The 16,103-nt window shown below is 45.1% G+C and overlaps 1 protein-coding gene across 8 annotated transcripts in view; it reads right to left on the reverse strand.

The window, feature by feature from the left end:
- The window catches only part of specc1la (sperm antigen with calponin homology and coiled-coil domains 1-like a), a 389,888-nt gene that overhangs the window by 247,067 nt on the left and 126,718 nt on the right, over positions 1-16,103 (reverse strand). For 5 of the 8 annotated variants that reach the window (XM_038794043.1, XM_038794051.1, XM_038794084.1 and 2 more), the window contains 4 exons: positions 8,785-10,415; positions 7,150-7,357; positions 5,217-5,290; positions 3,730-3,932 (listed from right to left, as the gene is read on the reverse strand). In XM_038794043.1, coding sequence (XP_038649971.1) covers positions 3,730-3,932; positions 5,217-5,290; positions 7,150-7,357; positions 8,785-10,415 — 2,116 coding nt within the window. The remainder of the gene's footprint in view (positions 1-3,729; positions 3,933-5,216; positions 5,291-7,149; positions 7,358-8,784; positions 10,416-16,103) is intronic. The other 3 variants (XM_038794093.1, XM_038794076.1, XM_038794067.1) reach the window with 1 other exon arrangement.

A 16,103-nucleotide genomic window follows, 5' to 3' on the forward strand; every position in this document is an offset into this window, starting at 1 on the left:
TTACAGGTAAAATGGACGAGTTAACTGCGAGGGTTAACCTGTGGAATTATGATATAGTAGCCATCACGGAGACATTGTTGAGGCAGGGGCAGGATTGGCAGCTTAACATCCCGGGATACAGAATCTTCAGGAGGGACAGGGGAGGGGGCAAAAGAAGGGGAGGCCATGCATTATTAGTTAAGGAGTAAATTACTGCAGTAAGGAGAGATGAAATCTTGGGGGTGGCGTTAAATGAAGCTTTGTGGGTAGAGCTTAGGAATAAAAAAAGGACAGCCACTTTGGTAGGTGTTTATTATAGACCCCCAGATAGTCAGCGGGAGATTAAGGACCAAATAGGTGCGCAATTTGCAGAAGTGTGTAACAATAATAATAGAGTAATTATAGTGGTTGATTTCAACTTTCCCAACATTAACTGGGATAGTTATTGAGTTAAGAGCTTAAATGGAGCAGAGTTCATAAAATGTATACAAGAGAACTTCTTAGCTCAAAATGTGGAGGGTCCAACAAGGGATGGTGCAGTGCTGGACCTAATTCTGGGGAATGAAGCTGGACAGGTGGATGATGTAATGGTGGGGGAGCAAATTTGTAACAGCGACCACAACATGGTGCAATTTAAGTTGGTTATGAACAAGGAAATAGACAAATTGCAGAAAAAGGTCTTGGATTGGGGGAGAGCAGACTTTAGTAAAATAAGGCAGGATCTGACCAAGGTAGATTGGAAGTTACTGGTGGGGAGATCTACAGAAGAGCAGTCGGGGGTGTTCAAAAAACAAATGGGAATGGTACAGGCCCAACATGTTCCCTCTAGGGCAGTGTTGATCCCTCAAAGGCAGTGTTTTTCAAACTTTTTTTCCGGGGACCCATATTTACCAACCGGCCAACCTTCGGGACCCAACCCAGCCAACCTGCGCCACCCACGCCAGCCGACCTGCGCGACCCACGCCAGCCGACCTGCGTGACCCACGCCAGCCGACCTGCACCACCCACGCCGGCCGACCTGCGCCACCCACGCCAGCCAACCTTCGGGACCCAACCGAGCCGACCTTCGCGACCCACGCCGGCCGACCTGCGCCACCCACACCGGCCGACCTGCGCGACCCACGCCAGCCGACCTGCGCCACCCACGCCGGCCGACCTGCGCCACCCACGCCAGCCAACCTTCGGGACCCAACCCAGCCGACCTTCGCGACCCACGCCGGCCGACCTGCGCCACCCACACCGGCCGACCTGCGCCACCCACGCCAGCCGACCTGTGCCACCTACGCGTCCCACCATTTTCTCGTAACCTTGTTTGAGGCTGACAAAAATGGAGGAAATGGTTTTGGGTCCCTTTGGCCCTAATGGTCCCTTTGTCCTTTTGGTCCCTTTATTAAAAGCCGGCTGTTGCGCGCGGATTTGTGCGATCGGGAGCACCACGACAGACAGCTCCGTGACCCTCCCGACACCCGCCAGTGACCCACCCACGGGTCACGCCCTTGAGTTTGACAATGCCTGCTCTAGGGTAATAGGAAGGAGTAACAAGCCCAGAGAACCATGGGTGACCAGAGATATTCAGGATACAACGAGAAGGAAGAGAGAGGCTTTTAATAAGTACAAGGGGAGGAAATCAGAGGTATTAGAATAGTACAGAAAGTGCAGGATGGAGATTAAGAAAGCAATTAGGAGAGCAAAAAGGGGATATGAGACATCTCTAGCTGGTTAAAGTAGGGAAAATCCCAAGATATTCTATAAGTATATCAGAATGAGGAAGCAGTTATGGAATTTGGAGAGAGAGAATGTGAGGTTATTCAGCAAGTAGTCACAGGAAGGGACTATTGGAGCTGTTGGCAGGCTTGAAAGCGGAGAAATCTCCAGGCCCAGATGAATCGTATCCCAAGTTGCTATGGGAGGCGAGCGAGAAGATAGCAAGGAGTCCTAATCCAAATTTTTAATTCTTCTCTGGCCATGGGGGAGGTGCCAGAGGACTGGAGAACCGCGGATGTGGTCCCACTATTTCAGAAAGGCTGTAGGAATAAGCCAGGGAACTACAGGCCAGTGAGTCTCACGTCACTAAATTCTGAAGGAGAGAATCTATCTTCACTTGGAGAGTCAAGATTTGATCAGGAATAGTCAGCATGACTTAGTCGCAGGGAGGTCATGCCTAACAAATTTGATTGAATTTTTTGAGCACGTGACTAAATGTGTAGATGAGGATAGTGCAGTTTATGTAGTTTACATGGATTTCAGCAAAGCATTTGACAAGGTCCCACATGGCAGTCTTACAAAGAAAGAAAATGCACAAGGGATACTGGAGAACTTGATAAGGTGGATTTAAAGCTGGTTTAGCTATAGGAAGCAGAGGATGATGACAGACAGCTACTTTAGTGACTGGAAGCCAGTGACCAGTGGCATGCCACAGGGATCTGTGCTGGATCCCCTATTATTCGTCATTGATATAAATGACTTAGATGACTATGTGGGGGGTAGGATCAGTAAGTTTGCGGATCACACAAAGATAGGCCTGGTGGTTAACAGTGAAGTCTTGGTTTACAGGAAGATATAGATGGGATGGTCAAATGGGCAGAAAAGTGGCAGATGGAATTTCATCCTGAAAAGTGTGAGGTGTTACACTGTGGAAGAGGCAATCTGACAAGGAAATATTCAATGAATGGCACTGGAAAGTCCTGAGGAACAAAGAGACCTTAGCGGTTTGTAAACAGATATCTGAAGGCAAGAGCAAGTTAATAGGGTGGTGCAAAAAGCATGTGTTACACTTGCATTTATCAATCGTGGTATAGATTACAAAAGCAAGGAGGTCATTTTGGAGTTATATAGAACATTGGTGAGGCCACAGGACAGGGTGGGTAGGGAACAGCTGTTCCCCTTAGTTGAAGGGTCAGTTAAGAGGGGACACTGAGGGGCAGGAGGTTATGGGGGGATTGGAGGAAAAACCTTTTTACCCAGAGGGTGGTGACGGTCTGAAATGCACTGCCTGGGAGGGTTGTAGAGGCAGGTTGCCTCACATCCTCTAAAAAGTACCTGTATGAGCACTTGGCACGTCATAACATTCGGGGCTATCAGGCAAGTGCTAGAAAATGGGATTCGGATTGGCAGATCGGATGCCTTTCATGCGGTGGTGCAGACTCGATGGGCCTTTTCTGCGCTATATTTTTCTCTGATTTCGTGACCTCAAGCTATGCTCACTTATTGCCATTCAAGTTTCTGTTCTTAACGGGGCAGGAAACATAGCTCCATTTTAGAAGCAGGATGATACCCTGGCCAATCCATGGCACAACACTCGTGTATATTGTGAGTAATATTAGGAGATCTGTATATAAATGTCTGAAAAATCTCTCCCACCTGAAATGTTTAAATTTAGGCCTCCCATTTCAATTTTCTGGGTCACTGTCCGTGTGGAGTTTGCACATTCTCCTCGTGTTTGCGTGGGTTCCACCCCCATGACCCAAAGATGGGCAGGGTCGGTGGATTGGCCACGCTAAATTGCCCCTTAATTGGAAAAAATGAATTGGGTACTCTAAATTTATTTATTTTATAAATATACTAACCACCAGGTTAGTATATTTAGATGCCCCCTCAGGATTCTCTTTTTATCACAAGTCCTCCTATCCCTCCATGCTTGTTCTAGGTCCCTCCCCCAATGCCATGTACCAATGTAAACAATCAACTGCACATAATGACACATAGCGTTAACCTAACTCAGGATGTGATTCTAGCTATTGTACAACGTACCAAGTCACATCACAACATCCCACGTACTTGCGTGTCTTCACTTCCTCTAATTCTTTGGCGAGCTTTTCAGTTTTTTCTATTGACTCCTGAAGTCTGCGTCTCAGGTCGCTGATTTCCTCTTGCGCCTCAGATTTAATATCATTTGCAATAACAACCGCAGTCTGGAGGTCGGCTTGAAACTGTCGCCACTCAGCCGACTCCTCCTATTTTTAAGAAATATTTTGTTTCAGAATTAATTTTAAAATTGCATCATTGTGGGATTCCATAATAACAGGGTAACTAAACTAAGTTAAATTATGTTGAAATCAGAGTTGTGAATGTTTGTCCACTAGTAATGGGTGGAGGTTTATCAAACCCATTTCACTCCTTTGAACGGCCGTCTCTACTTTACACCTTCGAGTTCAGACCCATTACTGAACAATAAACATAATTATCCACACCCAAACATCACAGTTGTCCAATGGTCGACTGCGGCAGCATTAAAGTCACCACAAGGGAAACCAGAGTCCAAGCTGGAAATATTGAACCAATTTTTCCTCAGACTTTTTCTGGTTTACAAAGCCTTCCTGTGTTACATGCAAAATATTCTGACATTGAGAGAGAGAGGTCAGCATCTCTTCAGAACACTGCAGGTTTGAGTTCAATCAGTTCCTTGGTGTGTGTGGCATACCTCACGAGTTTGGTGTACTTGGTGCTTTTCTCAGTTATACTGTCGCTTTTGAGTCAATGTGTAATAAAAGCTCAACTGTTCTGCAAAATTATGAGTATAGCTCCATCCTTACATGTTCCTCATCCTTAACTAATGGACCCATAACCAATGTGCGTGAATTGCCAACTGAGAGAACATTGTGTATTAACAAATCGTCAATGCTAGAATATACAAATTGAATACGAATAGGGGGCTAGCTTACTCAGTTGGCTGAACAGCTGGTTTGTGATACAGAACGCGGTCAGCAGCTTTGGTTCAATTCCCGTAATGGCTGAGGTTATTCATGAAGGCTCCACCTTCTCAACCTTGACCCTCGCTTGAAGTGTGGTGCTCCTCAGGTTAAAGTCAGCTCCCCCCCTTGACGGGGGCGGGACAGGGGGGTGAAGAGGAGAGAAGAGACTATGGTGCCTTTACCCTACCTTCTACGAATTGAATGCAACTCCCCACTTCAGTCAGCTTCTGGAGTAGGCATAAACCATCAAAGTGGGAAACGTAACAAAGAAAGAGGTGGGCAAACCTTAAACAATTCACACACATCTTCTCTACACTAGGAAGAATAGTGCATGGCATCAGGACAGGGGGGGGTGGAAATCAACCAAGGGATTTACTTGAATCATCAAGAAAGCTGGATGGAAAGAAGGATCCATAAAAGGGAACTCAAGGACAAGGTGTTTGGTTTTTACTTTTGCCACAATTTAAATAGTATGTTTTTGAGACAAACTCAGCTACGATGTGGGAAAATAGCAAATTCAATAACTCAACAGCAAAAGAAACCTACCCTTAGCCTCCGGTTTAGGATTTTGGTCTCTCTATCCATGTCATGTTTCTGATCTTGAAGCTTTTTAACAGAGTCTGCGGAGAGGAAGAACCACAGTAAATATCAAGGTTAGAAACTTCCATCCAACTGCAGCCAGGAGGGAAGAATTAAGACCGACCCTCAAGCAAAGGCTGTCCTCTCACAGCCCACCCTCCGTTACCTCCAACAATAGTTGAGTGGACCCACAGCCCTCACTTCCTTCTCTCCCTCAGGTCTTTCAGGTTTTCTGACTTACAAAGGTTGATAACCATCCCAATATTGCCAGATCCTCGAGAATGCTTCAAAACCTACTCCATATTTTAATGTGCCTAAAAGCTCTCTCTCAGATGCTCCCAACGCCCAAGATTCCCAGATCTGAGGACCAGCCTCAACACCCAACTCACCACTTTCAAACTGCCAGATAATACGCCTGATACTCACAACTCTCCTCACCCCTACCCCACCAAGATCGTAAGCACAATGTCCACAAACTCCCCACCAGACCGTACTCCCATGGCCTAGAAACCACCCCTCCCCTCCTTCGAAACCTCCAACCACACAGCAAGAACAAGAGCAGCAGACACACGGGAGCATCATCATCTGCAAGTTCCCGTCCAAATCATTAATCATCCTGACTTGGTAATATATCAGCTTCCCTCAATATCACTGGGTCAAAATCCTGGAATTCCCTCCTTAACAACACTGGGTGTACCACACGACATGGGCTGCAGCGCTTCAACAAGACAGCTCACCACCATCTTCTCAAGGGCAATCGGGGATGGGCGATGAATTATAAAGTCTGGGATTTCCAAATGGAGCAATAATACAAACGCTGCAAAGCATTCAAACCTTTTCTTTAAATGGTGGACAAGCAGGAGAATCTTACTGAAGCCAGAATAGATTATTGGGCTGAATGAAAAATCTGAATTAAGGGTCAGGATACAAGAGTCACAGCGTTGTGTAATATAAATGTGTTAGTAAAGTTTGAACAGATTAAAGTGCAGTTTTTTAAAAACTAGCTTGTTACAGCAATCTTCCCCCACTGGAGGGCATTGATTCACATTCAAAATAATTTATAGAAGACATGCTCAGTTCACCCCATGTCAGACTTCAGCAACTTACACTTGCAGTAATGCATAACAAGCATTCCACATAATCTTCCCCCATTAATTAGTTTATATTTCCTTCCATCACTTTACATGGAGACAAAACGGTCAAGACATTCTGAATCTCATATACGAGATGCTCCCTTCTCAACACAGTATGAATAACACAGTGGAGTAACAGAAGCCTCGGTGCTGTTTACATCAGAATGGTAATGCTACAGCACGATTATCAACTGCCTATAGAATGAACTTCTGGGTAGAAGTGGAATGTTTTATGTGCGCATTTACTTCCCTGTCCTATGACACTTCATTTAACACTGTGCCGCCACAATTAAGCATACATATTAATTTCAATTGAGTGAATCTTTCATGGTTGCATTCCAAGATTTGCTCACTGACCTTTGACCTTCCATTTACATGTCCAAGACAACATAATTATTCTTAAAGTGCCACACACCTTGAATCCTGTTTGCTACTCTCCATTTACTGCAGCCTAATGGTAGTCACTTTCCAAAGTCAGTCCCCTTCATAAATCGGTGTCCCTCCTGTGCAATCCTGAACCGATCTTGGATCCTTGCTCAAACTCAAGTCCATAAATAATCCAATTTATTATTGGACTGTGGAATGCTGATCAGAAGTCAAATGGATGCGATACAAAAATTGAAAACTTGTAATTCTAGAAACTCTGACAGAAACCAGCTATAAACTGAACTTAAATAGAATTTGTCCATAGTACTTCAATTGCAACCCAGCACACCACACACAACCAAGAAACCAATGTCTCAATGGTTGGATTTCACTGTACTTACTCTCCAGGTCTGAGATGATGAGGTTGTCGTGGAGTTTGACTGTTCGATGCTGTTCCACTTCATCCTCTAGTTCAAAAATGGTCTCTTTCATGTCACTGATCTCAGTTTCTTTCTCTTCCAGTTCAGCTCGCTGTTTCTCCACATTCAGGTTAAGGTCATCTATCTGCTTTTTGGCTTCTTCCTGGAAAATTCTATATTCATCTTCAACCTAAGGCATGGAGAATACAACAACTGAGAAAATGGTCCAAACTGCCACCCCCACCTCATTATCCCTCTCCACACACCTGAAGACCCTCAGGGCAATGGCCAAAGGTTCTATCACCAATGCCAGAAAGGGAGTGGGGGGAGGGGGACACATAGGGCAACCCCATCTCGTCCCCTGTTCAACTGAAAATACCCCAAGCTCATGTTATTTGTGCGTACACTGACTTAGTTAGGTGCTTTACGCAACAATCGTCCCCACGACATCAATTTTGGTTTTATCCCAAACTTTTCCAGTACCACAAACAAATACCCCAATTCTACCCTATCAAAAGCCTTCTCGGCATCCAATGCAACAATGACCTTCTACTCCGTCCCCTCAGACGGGACAACACCACAATTAGCAACCGCTGCATGTTGGTCGACAATCGCCGACCCTTAACGAAACACGTCTGATTCTCCCCAATGACTTGAGGGAGACACTGCTCCAGCCTTAGTGCTAATACAAACCATCCTGCAAACCATTTATAAAATGCCAGTGGGAATCCGTCAGGCCTCGGAGCCTTACTAATCTGCATTCGCCCAATAGCTGTCAGGACCTCCTCCGCACCCAAAGGCTTTTCCAACCCTTACCGGCCTTCCTCCTCCACCTTGGTTCATTCTCAGCCTTCCAAAAACTCCACGTATCCAACCCCTCCCCAGGTGGATCCGACCTATGAAGATTTTTATAGAATGCTCAAATGCCCCATTAACCTTCTCTGGTGCGGACACCAACTTTCCACCCGAGTCTCGAATCTGCACTCAGGAGGTCGCCTGCCAACTCAACTGTCAAGCCAAGAGACGACTGGCCTTCTCCCCATATTCGAACATTATCCCCTCAAGCGCCGTAACTGGCGCACCGCCTTATCTGTGGACAGTAAATAAAACTGCCTCTGCAGCTTCTTCCTCCTAGCCAGGAGCTGTGGGATGGGATCACTTGAGTAGCTATGATCTAGCTCCAAGATCTCATCTACCAACCTTTGGCATTCCTCTCTTGACCATAGGCTGCGTTCCCCTTTGAGGAGGAGAGGTGATTTAACCCGAGGTTCACCAAACCTCAGGCGAGGGGCAAGACTGAGAAGGCGGGGCCCCCATGAACAACACCCAGGTTGTATATACTCAAATCTTTGAAGGTAGCAGGGCAAACTAAGATGGCTGTTAAAAGATCATACAGGATTCTTGGCTGTTTGAACGTAGGTTAAGAGAACAAAAGGAAGGAAGTTAATCAAAATATTGTCAAGGCTTCAAGTGTTAGATTATAAGGAGAGATGACATGCTTTTGCATTTAAAAATGTATGCTGATATAGTTCACATACCAGAAGACATTTATAGGAATCTGTTTTGGTGGATTCCCTTAGAAGTCATGTTTATTCACTACTTTAACACTCATCATACCTTAGCAAGAGTATCCTGCAGTTGATTTGCATCATTGCGAGTATGTGCCAGTTCTTCCTGGAGGTTATTATATAAGGCCTCAATTTTCTCTTTGTCCAGTCGTGTGGTCTCCAACAGTTCTTGTAAATCTGACTTGTCACCTGCATTGTGGAAGACGTACAAGTCAGCAACCTTCTGTTTCTCATGTTCTAACAGAGCCTTGAACCTGTTCAGCTCAATCTGATCATTTGCAACAGTTGCTTTATATTCTTCCAATGCTCCAGCAAGGGCTGTTTTGGCTTTTTGTTCAGACTCCATGATTCGCTCCATTTGGTGGTTACGTTCTTTGAGAGCACCTATTAATTCCTGAGCATCCTTGTTGTCTTGCTCTGCCATTTTCAGGGTGTTGCTTAAATGTTGCTGCACTCCAAGGAGTTGCTCACGTTCAAAGCGTGTATTTTCAGCAAGGTCCATACATCTTTGCTCTAGTTCCATGTAGCGGCCACTTTTTACATCTTCATCGAGAACATACGAAATGTGGTGCTCATCCAGCAAGGAGCGAAAATACTCATTTTGTCGACTGAAGTGCTCCAATTTATCACTCTGCTGACACAAGGAGTCCATCAGAATGACTTTTTCCTCCCCTAACCGCTCATTCTCAGAATTCAACTCTTGTGTAATCTGCTGGAGATCTGCAAGTTCCTGAAGGGTAGCTTGGAGCTCCTCTGCTGTGCTGTGTTGATTTTCTTCCATCTGGTGAATGCGCTCTGTTAAGCAAGCTACCGATACCTCACTTACATTCCCACTGCTCCCTTTCCTTGACCGCTCCCTGCTCGGAGCACCTTCAGATTCAGATGACGATGAAGGAGCATCCAATGCATCATCACTGGAAGTAAGCGGTTGATACACTTCACTGGATTCACTGTCCAAGTTGTCCAGAGAATTGCTGCGGTTGTCAGTTAATGTGTGCTCATCCTGGCTCAGGAGGTCTTCCATAGACCCAGGTGCTGATCCCTCCACTGAGGAAGTTAAAATGCCTCCATCACTCTGATTGCCAGCAGCTACCTCAGGACTTGAGGACTGAAAGCCAAGCAGCTTCTCAGTGGTGTCTAACTTTTGCTCCAAAGAGAAGCCAAGAGCATTTAATCGATCTTTTAGCATTCGGTTTTCATTTTTCAGCTGATTCAACTCATCGCGGATTGTACAGTTCTGCTCTTCCAACTGGAGAAGACTCGACTCAACATCCCGAGGCTGATGAGGTACAACACCTTCTTTTACTTCAACTGTTTCTTCTCCCTCTCCTTCCACCAAGTCATTGCTCAGTCCCAGTTGAGCACGCATGTCTCGAAGTTCATTTCTAAGGTGCAGGATCTCCATGTCCTTATTTTTAGCTAAAGCAAGGAGATCTTTTACCTTTGCTTCCAGAGCAGTTTTATCACTGATCTGCCCATCAGATTTGGACTTACTCATTCGAGTTTCAGACTCTGCTGACATCCGACTGCGTGAGCGTTTAGTGGCATCATTACCTCCCTGGCCGCTAGAGGATAATTTTTTGTTTGTACTCTGCCGTGGCCGATCACGGATTTTATCTCTGTTCCAATTGCTTTCTTTATTTCCTGCAGCTGCGTTCCGTTTGGCTGTGGCACTCATACCTGGATGACAAAAATAAAAGAAACTTTCAATCTCCACAAAGGACATTACAAAAATCTTAAATATTCTATCTGTTAGACTACTTTTTTTTTTACACCCAGTTAAGTAATTGAGAAAAAATGACTAGTGTCCCTCTCAAAACTAAAGAAATATAATCTCATCTTCATTCCCAATCTCTAATGAAGGAAAACCATCCCTTGAATTTAAAGCAGCCATCACACAATAAACCCTACAGTTCTTCAGCAAAACACCAAAAACAGTAACTTTTGTCCAACCAGGAAGAGCAAAGCAATGTACTGAAATGAAGCTGACGTGCCGGAACAGTTTGGAAGGGATACAGCATCTACTAAAGAATGAGCAAATTTGCATTTAAGCAGCACTTTCCACATCTCTGTGATGCTCATCACAACCAATGGAATATTGTTGCAGTGCTGTCCTTATTATTACTAAGATGGCAGCCAATTTGTGCATAGCTAGATCCAAGAAAAGTAATCAGAGAATCCACATAATATGCACTTGGGTCTTTCACAGCTATCCAAACAGAGAGGCATGCATTAGTTTTAATTTCATTTAAAGATGGTGCTGACAACAATGCAGCACTCTCTCAGTACTGCACTGAAGAGTGCATCGGTAGGCTGACAAGTACAGTAATGGAGTGGGGCTTGAACCCTCAACCTCCTGACTCAGCAGTTACGTGTCCAGCACCAAGCTACATTAGAACATTAGAACATTACAGCGTAGTACGGGCCCTTCGGCCCTCGATGTTGCGCCGACCCGTGAAACCATCTGAAGCCTATCTGACCTACACTATTCCATTTTCATCCATATGTCTATCCAGTGACCACTTAAATGCCCTTAAATTTGGCGAGTCTACTACTGTTGCAGGCAGGGTGTCCCACACCCCTACTACTCTCTGAGTAAAGAAACTGCCTCTGACATCTGTCCTATATCTACCACCCCTCAATTTAAAGCTATGTCCCCTCATGTTGGTCATCACCATCCAAGGAAAAAGACTCTCACTGTCCACCCTATCTAACCCTCTGACTATCTTATACGTCTCTATTAAGTCACCTCTCAGCCTTCTCCTCTCTAACAAAAACAACCTCAAGTCCCTGAGCCTTTCCTCGTAAGACCTTCCCTCCATACCAGGCAACATCCTAGTAAATCTCCTCTGAACCCTTTCCAAAGCTTCCACATCCTTCCTATAATGTGGTGACCAGAACTGCACGCAGTACTCCAGGTGCGCCGCACCAGAGTTTTGTACAGCTGCAGCATGACCTTGTGGTTCCGAAACTCAATCCCCCTACTGATAAAGGCTAGCACACCATATGCCTTCTTAACAGCCCTATTAACCTGGGTGGCAACTTTCAGGGATTTATGTACCTGGATGCCGAGATCTCTCTGTTCATCTACACTACCAAGAATCTTGCCATTAGCCCAGTACTCTGCATTCTGTTAATCCTTCCAAAGTGAACCACCTCACACTTTTCCGCATTAAACTCCATCTGCCACCTCTCAGCCCAGCTCTGCAGCTTATCTATGTCCCTCTGTAACCTATAACATCCTTCAGCACTATCCACAACTCCACCGACCTTCGTGTCATCTGCAAATTTACTAACCCATCCTTCTACACCCTCTTCCAGGTCATTTATAAAAATGACAAACAGCAGTGGCCCCAAAACAGATCCTTGCGGTACACCACTAGTAACTGAACTCCAGGATGAACATTTGCCATCAACCACCACCCTCTGTCTTCTTTCAGCTAGCCAATTACTGATCCAAACCGTTAAATCACCTTCAATCCCATACTTCCGTATTTTCTGCAATAGCCTACCGTGGGGAACCTTATCAAACGCCTTACTGAAATCCATATACACCACATCAACCGCTTTACCCTCATCCAGCTGTTTGGTCACCTTCTCAAGAAACTCAATAAGGTTTGTGAGGCATGACCTACCCTTCACAAAACCGTGTTGACTATCGCTAATCAACTTGTTCTTTTCAAGATGATTATAAACCCTATCTCTTATAGGGGCCTCACGGTAGCATGGTGGTTAGCATCAATGCTTCACAGCTCCAGTGGTCCCAGGTTCGATTCCCGGCTGGGTCACTGTCTGTGTGGAGTCTGCACGTCCTCCCCGTTTGTGCGTGGGTTTCCTCCGGGTGCTCCGGTTTCCTCCCACAGTCCAAAGATGTGCGGGGTAGGTGGATTGGCCATGCTAAATTGCCCGTAGTGTAAGGTTAATGGGGGGATTGTTGGGTTACCGGGTATACGGGTTTAAGTAGGGTGATCATTGCTCGGCACAACATCGAGGGCCGAAGGGCCTGTTCTGTGCTGTGCTGTTCTATGTTCTATGTTCTATAACCTTTTCCAACATTTTACCCACAACCGAAGTAAGGCTCACAGGTCTATAATTACCAGGGTTGTCTCTACTCCCCTTCTTGAACAAGGGGACAACATTTGCTATCCTCCAGTCTTCCGGCACTATTCCTGTCGACAAAGACGACATAAAGATCAAGGACAAAGGCTCTGCAATCTCCTCCCTGGCTTCCCAGAGAATCCTAGGATAAATCCCATCTGGCCCAGGGGACTTATCTATTTTTACACTTTCCAAAATTGCTAACACCTCCTCCTTGTGAACCTCAATCCCATCTAGCCTGGTCGACTGTACCCGAGTATTCTCCTCGACAACATTGTCTTTCTCCAGTGTAAACACTGACAAAAAATATCCATTTAACGCTTCCCCATCTCCTCTGATTCCACACACAACTTTCCACTACTATCCTTGATTGGCCCTAATCTTACTCTAGTCATTCATTTGTTCCTGATATACCTATAGAAAGCCTTAGGGTTTTCCTTGATTCTATCCGCCAACGACTTTTCGTGTCCTCTCCTCGCTCTTCTTAACTCTCCCTTTAGGTCCTTCCTGGCTAACTTGTAACTCTCAAGTGCCCTAACTGAGCCTTCGTGTCTCATCCTAATATAAGCCTTCTTCTTTCTCTTGGCAAGTGCTTCAACTTCCTTAGTAAACCACGGTTCCCTTGCTCGACAACTTCCTCCCTGCCTGACAGGTACATACTTATCAAGGACACGCAGTAGCTGTTCCTTGAAAAAGCTCCACATTTCGATTGTACCTATCCCCTGCAGTTTCCTTCCCCATCCTATACATCCTAAATCTTGCAGAATAGCATCATAATTGCCTTTCCCCCAGCTATAATTCTTGCCTTGCGGTATATACCTAGTCCTGCCCATCGCTAAAGTAAACATAACCGAATTGTGATCACTATCACCAAAGTGTTTACCTACATCTAAATCTAACACCTGGCCGGGTTCATAACCCAGTATCAAATCCAATGTGGCATCGCCCCTTGTTGGCCTATCTACATACTGTGTCAGAAAACCCTCCTGCACACACTGCACAAAAACTGACCCATCTATAGTACTCGAACTATAGTATTTCCAGTCAATATTTGGAAAGTTAAAGTCCCCCATAACAACTACCCTGTTACTCTCGCTCCTGTCGAGAATCATCTTTGCTATCCTTTCCTCTACATCTCTGGAACTATTCGGAGGTCTACAGACAACTCCCAACAGGGTGACCTCTCCTCTCCTGTTCCTAACCTCGGCCCATACTACCTCAGTAGACGAGTCCTCAAACGTCCTTTCTGCCGCCGTAATACTTTCCTTGATTAACAATGCCACACACCCCCCCCCCCCCCCCCCCCCCCTCTTTTACCATCTTCTCTGTTCTTACAAAAACATCTAAATCCTGGAACCTGCAACAACCATTCCTGTCCCTGCTCTACCCATGTCTCCGAAATTGCCACAACATTGAGATCCCAGGTACCAACCCATGCTGCAAGCTCACCCACCTTATTCCGGATGCTCCTGGCGTTGAAGTAGACACACTTCAAACCAGCATTTTGCTTGCCGGTACCCTCTTTCGAACTTTTAACCCTATCCCTGACCTCACTACTCTCAACATCCTGTACACTGGGACTACAATTTAGGTTCCCATCCCACTGCTGAATTAGTTTAAACCCCCCCGAAGTGCACTAGCAAATCTCCGCCCCAGGATATTGGTACCCTTCTGGTTCAGGTGAAGACCATCCTGTTTGTAGAGGTCCCACCTACCCCAGAATGAGCCCCAATTATCCAGGAAACCAAAATCCTCCCTCCTGCACCATCCCTGTAGCCACGTGTTCAACTCCTCTCTCTCCTTATTTCTCACTTCGCTAGCACGTGGCACGGGTAACAACCCAGAGATAACAACTCTGTTTGTTCTAGCTCTCAGCTTCCACCCTAGCTACCTGAATTTCTGTCTCAAATCCCCATCTCTCTTCCTACCTATGTCGTTGGTACCTATGTGGACCACGACTTGGGGCTGCTTCCCCTCCCCCTTAAGGATCCCAAAAACACGATCAGAGACATCACAAACTACATTCAACTTAAGACATGCCATTATCGCCCATTTTCTAACATGAAATTAGAGTGCTGACCAAAAACAATTATAATCATTTCTTTAACACAGGTACAAAGGTTGCTGGTTTCCTCCCTTGCGCTCTGCGAGTCTTGCGTGACAACATCCAGTACCCCTGAAATTCCTCCTCTTCCCCTCAGCACACATAGGAACCAAGATAAAGTCCATTTTGTTCGCCAACATCCTGTAGCTGCATAATATAACCATAATGGATCATAGTTGATTAATCACAGTGATCAATCTCAATCAATAGTGTCCACACCAGCTCCAGACATGCATCATGTGCCAAATGTTATGGGCCAGGGTTTAGAGAACCCCTATGTATTTCATGGAGTTCACCTGACCCACAACTTTTACTAGATTGTGGTATGGGGAGCACACGGCCCACTCTACAGGTGCGGTACACCATAAATAGAAAAGTATTTTTTAAAGCAAAAAAATGTTTATTCTATGAACTCAATTTAACCTTTTTAAAAACATAGTGAACATGTTAGCAACCATTAATTCAAATACAACGCCAAAGACTACAACACTAAGTAATCCTTTCAGCTTTCCTTTTAACATCCATAAGACTTAAAAACAAAACCTTTAACAGAAGCACATCAGGTTAAAGTCACTACTGAGAGCAGTTATTTGTTTTAAATCAACAAAGGATCGATTTAGAGTTTTTAGATTAGAGAGAGAGACTAATACCCCGTCTGGCTGTGACTGCAGCTATCCAGCTCTGAAAACGAAACTAAAACACACCCTGCAGAAGACAGCCTAAAACAAAAGTAAAAAGCCAACAGGCAGCCCAGCTCCGCCCACTCTGACATCACTGCAGTAGTAAACACCCATTTCTTGAAGGTACTCTCATTACAGATATTTATATACATACCCATTTATAAACACCCATTTCTTAAAGGTACTCTCACATGACACAAATTACTCAGATACTCTATATCCTAATGACACAGATACTGTATCCCAATTCCAGATTATTAACTGAATTTAAATTCTACTAGCTGCCATGGTGGGACTGATTTAAACACATTTAAAAATGCCCCACCCTCCCCTCATCTGCCATGGTGCGATTTGAACCTGGATCCCCAGAGCAATACCCTAGGTCCCTGGATTACTAGTCTAGTTACAATACCACTGCAGCACCACCTTTCCCCTTTCACTAAAACCATGTAGGGAAAAAAATGTTTTCTTTACCTGGTCTGGCCG

The sequence above is a fragment of the Scyliorhinus canicula genome, chromosome 1 (genome assembly GCF_902713615.1).
Source record: "Scyliorhinus canicula chromosome 1, sScyCan1.1, whole genome shotgun sequence".
Lineage (NCBI taxonomy): Eukaryota > Metazoa > Chordata > Chondrichthyes > Carcharhiniformes > Scyliorhinidae > Scyliorhinus > Scyliorhinus canicula.